Source organism: Lissotriton vulgaris, chromosome 1_2 (genome assembly GCF_964263255.1).
Source record: "Lissotriton vulgaris chromosome 1_2, aLisVul1.2, whole genome shotgun sequence".
NCBI lineage: Eukaryota > Metazoa > Chordata > Amphibia > Caudata > Salamandridae > Lissotriton > Lissotriton vulgaris.
Window position 1 is genome coordinate 324034299 of NC_141686.1, and position 6000 is coordinate 324040298.

The 6000-nt window shown below is 49.6% G+C and overlaps 1 protein-coding gene across 4 annotated transcripts in view; it reads left to right on the top strand.

Annotated features, from left to right (window-relative positions):
• Window positions 1-5714, top strand: part of FTSJ3 (FtsJ RNA 2'-O-methyltransferase 3) — a 109668-nt gene extending 103954 nt beyond the window's left edge. For all 4 annotated transcript variants that reach the window (XM_086953396.1, XM_086953397.1, XM_086953399.1 and 1 more), the window contains exon 22: window positions 4689-5714. In XM_086953396.1, coding sequence (XP_086809522.1) covers window positions 4689-4923 — 235 coding nt within the window. In that variant the 3' untranslated portion in view covers window positions 4924-5714. The remainder of the gene's footprint in view (window positions 1-4688) is intronic.
• The last annotated feature ends 286 nt before the right edge of the window (window positions 5715-6000 follow it).

Sequence of the window (6000 nt, forward strand, 5' to 3'; positions counted from 1 at the left end):
TTAGGATTTCGGGGTTCAAACCCGACATCCAGACTACTATACTAAACCAAACAGTCAATCCTGACCATCTGTTTGGCCCTGAAGTGGATGCCTCCCTGGAAAAAATGAAAAAAGACCAGGAAACTGCCAAGTCAATGGGGGCTTTACAAAGTCAGCAGTTTCGGGGTGGCTCCTTTCGCCGCTCAAATTCAAAAGGCACCTCAAGAGGACAGGCATCCCAATCCACACAATATTACAAGGGTAACACCCAAGCCTCGTTTAACAACAAGGGCAGAGGTGGTTACAGAGGCAATAATGTCAAGGGCAGGGGACGTGGAAACAATGGCTCCAGGTCCACCACCACCAACAAGCAGTGACGTCTTGTCACTGCCCCCCGACCACACAACACCAGTCGGGGGGAGACTCCAGCAGTTCCTGCCGGCGTGGGAGTCCATCACCACAGACAGGTGGGTGAGGTCTCTTATCCAGTACGGGTACTGTCTAGAGCTTACGTCCATTCCACCGGACATACCGCCAAAAAACCGTCCTATGTCCAGCGAGCACTTGACCTTGTTGCAGCAAGAAGCTTTACTCATGCTGCAAAAAGGGGCGATAGAGCTCGTTCTATTGCAAGAACAGGGAACAGGGGTTTACTCCCTCTATTTTCTCATCCCCAAAAAGGACGGGTCCCTCAGACCGATCCTGGACCTCAGGCCCCTGAACTGGTACATCCTCTCGGAGCACTTCCATATGCTCACGTTGCAGCAGGTGCTTCCCCTGCTTCAACAGGGGGACTTCCTGGCTACACTGGATCTGAAGGATGCATATTTTCATATCCCCCTGCATCCTTCACACAGGAAGTATCTCAGATTCACAATCTTAAACCAGCATTACCAGTTCAAGGTTCTGCCGTTCGGGGTCACCACAGCACCAAGGGTATTTACAAAATGCCTGGCGACCGTGGCGGCGCATCTCCGTCGCCAGCACGTCCACGTCTTTCCCTACCTGGACGACTGGCTCATTCAAGCAAGGACAGAACAGCAGTGCGTCGACCACGTGTCACGCACCATTCATCTCCTGCACGATCTGGGATTCTCTCTGAACTACCCAAAGTCCCATCTCCAGCCCGCCCACGTGCGACAGTATCTGGGCGCGACAATCGACACTCTGGCAGCCACTGCGCAGCCAAATTCAGTGAGAATCGCCAGTATCCAGGCGCTGATCCAACGATTCAGACCCCAACACTCGCTTCCAGCGAGGGTGTTCATGCAGTTGATAGGCATGATGGCCTCCTGCATCTCCATTGTCCCGCACGCGAGACTACATATGCGTCCGCTTCAGGAGTGCCTGGCACGTCAGTGGACTCAGGCTCATGGGCAACTGACAGACCTAGTGTTGGTGAGCGGTCGGGCGTACAACTCTCTGCATTGGTGGAATCCACTAAACCTTTGCAAGGGCCGACCATTCCAAGAGCCTGTCCCACAGATTATCCTGACAACGGACGCCTCTCTCCAGGGATGGGGAGCGCATGTACTCCATTACACTGTGCAAGGACTATGGACGCTACAGCAACGGAAGATGCACATCAATGTGTTGGAACTGATGGCAATCTTCATGGCCTTAAAGGCGTTCAAAGTACATCTGTGCAACAAAGTCGTGTTGATCCGGACGGACAACATGACAGCCATGTACTACATTCTGAAACAGGGAGGCACACACTCTCCACAGCTGTCTCATCTGGCTCAGAGCATGTGGAAGTGGGCCATTCAGAGGAACATCTTCCTCATGGCAGAGCATCTCCCGGGCAAAGACAATCAAATGGCGGACCTGCTCAGCAGGCACAGCCATCAGATGCACGAGTGGGAGATACATCCATCAGTACTCCAACCGTACTTCCAAAGGTGGGGTCATCCAGAGATAGACCTATTCGCCACAAAGGAGAACGCAAAATGCCAAAGCTTCGCCGCCAGGTTCCCACACCCGCAATCACAGGGCAATGCGATGTGGATGAACTGGTCAGGCAGATTTGCGTACGCTTTTCCCCCAGCACCTCTGATACCGCTGGTGGCACGCAAGCTCAGGCAGCACTCGATGACTCTCATCCTGGTTGCTCCAACGTGGGCTCGCCAACCATGGTACACCACGTTTCTCGAACTCTCCGTGGTACCGCATCAAAGGCTTCATCTCACTCCCAGCCTTCTGACGCAGAGCCATGGCGACATTCAGCACCCAGATCCGCAACAGCTCAACCTGGCGATCTGGCTCCTGAAGTCCTAGAGTTTGGCTACCTCAATCTTCCTCCCGATTGCATGGACATCATTCGGGAGGCAAGGAAGCCCACTACTAGAGCTTGTTATGCGGCTAAATGGAAGAGGTTTGTCATCTACTGTGCTAACCACGATATTGACCCGCTAGAGGCTTCCATTCAAAACATCATCTGTTACCTTTTTCACCTGTATCGATGCAATCTAGCGTACTCTTCCATCCGCATTCACCTGTCTGCTATGGCAGCATACCTCCAGAATAGGCAGCACCTGTCACTCTTTAAGGTCCCTGCTATCAAGGCCTTTCTGGAAGGACTCAAAAGGGTCATTCCACCAAGGACCCCACCAGCTCCAGAATGGAACCTCAATGTGGTTCTTACGAGGCTGATGGGTCCTCCCTTTGAGCCACTGCACTCTTGTGAGCTTCAGTTTCTGACTTGGAAGGTTGCGTTCTTAGTAGCAATTACATCGCTACGGAGGGTTAGCGAGCTGCAGGCGCTCACCATCCAAGAACCTTTCTTCCAAGTACATGCTAACAGGGTGGTGCTCCGCACTAACCCTAAATTCCTACCCAAAGTGGTATCACAATTCCACATGAATCAAACAATTGAATTGCCGGTGTTTTTCCAAAACCCAGAGACGCTGGCGGAGCGCATGCTCCATACCCTTGATGTGAAACGGGCTTTAATGTACTATGTAGACAGGACGAAAGATTTCCGCAAAACCAAACAACTTTTTGTTGCTTTTGCCACACACCACAAGGGAAACGCTATCTCCAAAGCGGGAATTGCTAGATGGATAGTAAAGTGCATTCAGATCTGTTACGCTAAAGCTAAGCGCACTCTCACTATCCCACCGAGGGCCCACTCCACCAGGAAGTTAGGGGCCTCTATGGCTTTCCTAGGTAACATTCCCTTAGAAGATATCTGTAGAGCAGCCACATGGTCTACCACACATACTTTCACTAAACACTACTGTGTAGACGTGCATTCCAAACAGCAGGCAGCTGTTGGTCAGGCTGTTCTAAAAACGCTTTTTCAAACTGCTGCAGCTGGCACGGGCGACCGCCGATAATGGAGGGACTGCTATGTATTCTATGCACAGATATGAATTCAGCAGCCCACATGCCTCGAACTGCAAATGCTACTTACCAGTATGCATCTGTTCTTGGCATGTAGGGCTGCTGACATTCATATCGCCCACCCTCCTCCCCGGCGCCTGTAGCAGCTGCAGTGTTCATTCATATATACACATATGCTCATAGCATGGCCATCACTCACATTCTTCACTCCATCTCTGCCAATGGCTAAAAACAATCTGGGGATGGAGGCGATGCCCATGCGCACTGTAGTCCAGGGGAGGAGCCACCTATCTCGTGATACTTCGAAGACTCTTCCAGGACAACAATGTGCAATCATCCGGACCCAACACTAGGTGGCGATCTATGCACAGATATGAATGTCAGCAGCCCTACATGCCAAGAACAGATGCATACTGGTAAGTAGCATTTGCATTACTTACCTGGTCACGCTGTTCTGTGCTCGACCATTATATCTGTACCTGCTCCTGGGTGCGCTCGCCAGGAATCTCCCCTGTGCAGGCCCTACACGTGTGCAGACGCATGTACACACATGCCTGCATGTAACCAGCCCAGTGTCCCTTACTCCGGCTGCAGCGCTGTGGCTTACTGTCACCAGGGGGACACCGGTAAAATCCACATGTAGTCTCATCTTCATCATGAGTTCCCTGTGGGTGAGTCCCAACTTATGAGGCTCTCCCACAGTAAAAGCTCAACAATTAGGTGCTCAAAAAGCGAAAAATCTGCGCGTTTAAGATGGTCAGAACCACCTTCTAACAATAAGCGCATGACTTTGAAGAACATTTTTAGGCTTGATACTCTCAAGCCCTGTTATTTACTCGGAATGCATGTCCTTTGCTTTGGGAAGTGATAGTTCTTCAGTGAAAGATGGAAACAAATCTCCTCCCAGTTGATGTCCCTGATGACTAGGATGCTTCATAACCCAAGAGCAGAAACACTATGTGAAGATGCCATCTACCATATGATGCGTTTCTAGGATTGGAGTCAGTGTTGTCATAATTCTTACTGACCATCTGTGGTCACCGACCAAAACTAATTTAAACATATAAACCTGTTTTCGGCACCCAGCCAGGAACGGTTTGGGTGATGCACAGTGTCTCAACCACGAATGGCCACAATCTGCTCACGCATTGTTACAGGCAAGTAACATTTTCTTATTATGGTTAGTAACTCAAAATATGCTCATTTGTGTCAGTGTTCCCCAGCATTACATTTGGTAGCCCCCATTTTGACAATGGCTAGTGTGTGCAAAGAGCTGCTTAAGAGAATGTGCTGCGTTTGAGTAGAATTTGAACCTGCCTGGTATCTTTGGCTATGTCTCATCTTTTCTCTGTTCCCTCCTGTAGCGTCTACAAGAAGGCTGGTCTTGGGAAGGAGAAGCGGGAAGTCACCTATCTTGTGGCCAAAAAGGGTGTAGGCCCAAAGGTACGACGCCCATCTGGGGTTAAGGGTCACTTTAAGGTGGTGGACGGTCGGATGAAGAAAGACATGAGAGCCCAGAAGAGGACCAGCCAAGGGAAGAAGGGTGGCCACGGAAAGAGGAGCGGTCAGGGGAAAAAACCGAAGCACAAAAGGACCTGAGACTAGCTGGAGACACTTAAAAAAGGACTTTGTGAATTCAGTGAAGAGTATTTTCTACCTTCTGATAGGTGCGCCTATATATACGCGGATGTATCAGTAAAATGAAAGACTTGGCTCTTGAAGTCACTTGCTGTTTTTCAGTGTCATTTCCTGCAACTTGAGGCAGTGTCCTTGCCTGTTAATGAGACATGATTCCTTTGTTGGAAGTGACTTCCTTTTCAATGGAAAGGCATCTTTTGGGAGAAGCCCATCTTCCTATTAATGTAAATTTCTCCCTGCGTTGGAGAACGTTGGCCTGCTTTGTTTGAAGAGATAAAGACAGTCTGTGTTGCAGGACATTATTTACTATTTGATGAACTATTGGTGTTTGTTTCCGAGCATCACTTCCTGTTTGTTAAATCTCACCATCTTCCTCATACCAAGGGGCATCCTTCCGCATTGGAGCTCATTTGCTCTAGGATGTTCTCATCTCACTTTTTAGGGATCTGCTTCTGTGTGAGAGAACCTCTTCCACCACAGCAGGCCACTTCTTGTGTGGTGTGATGGTTCACTTTGCGAAGGGTCACTTCATGTTAGCTTGAAAGCATGTTTCTTTGCAGGAGGGGGCTCCCGACGTCCCTATTCTTCCCATTGTAAATGCCATAACTTGTTTTATATATGGTGCCCCTTGTTTTATAGATGGTCTAATCTGGCTGCCAATTATTCAATATTTTTGTATTGTAAATTCATGGCGCTATTCAGATTAAATGAACACCGGATTTACCTTCAGTGGTGACCCAGGAAAGACTGTCCTTGCATGTAGAGTGTTTGTTTACGCAAATGTCTCATTTCCGGGGATGGGGGAGGGTAGTTCTGGTTTGCACTCATTCAGAGATGGGTGGGATTACTCGAAGGTGGAAAGAGGGTTCAAAGATACTTGAGAATTTGAAGGGAAGTAAAGCTCCCTGGGAGGCACAAGTGGGCAGGAGCTTGCACTTACATATAGCCAAGCCTCTCGGTGCCAGGCGGAGGCACCCGTCCAGCTCTGGCGGAAATATCCCACCTGCTCCTTGGAACCTGCCTGAGTTGCAACACTGG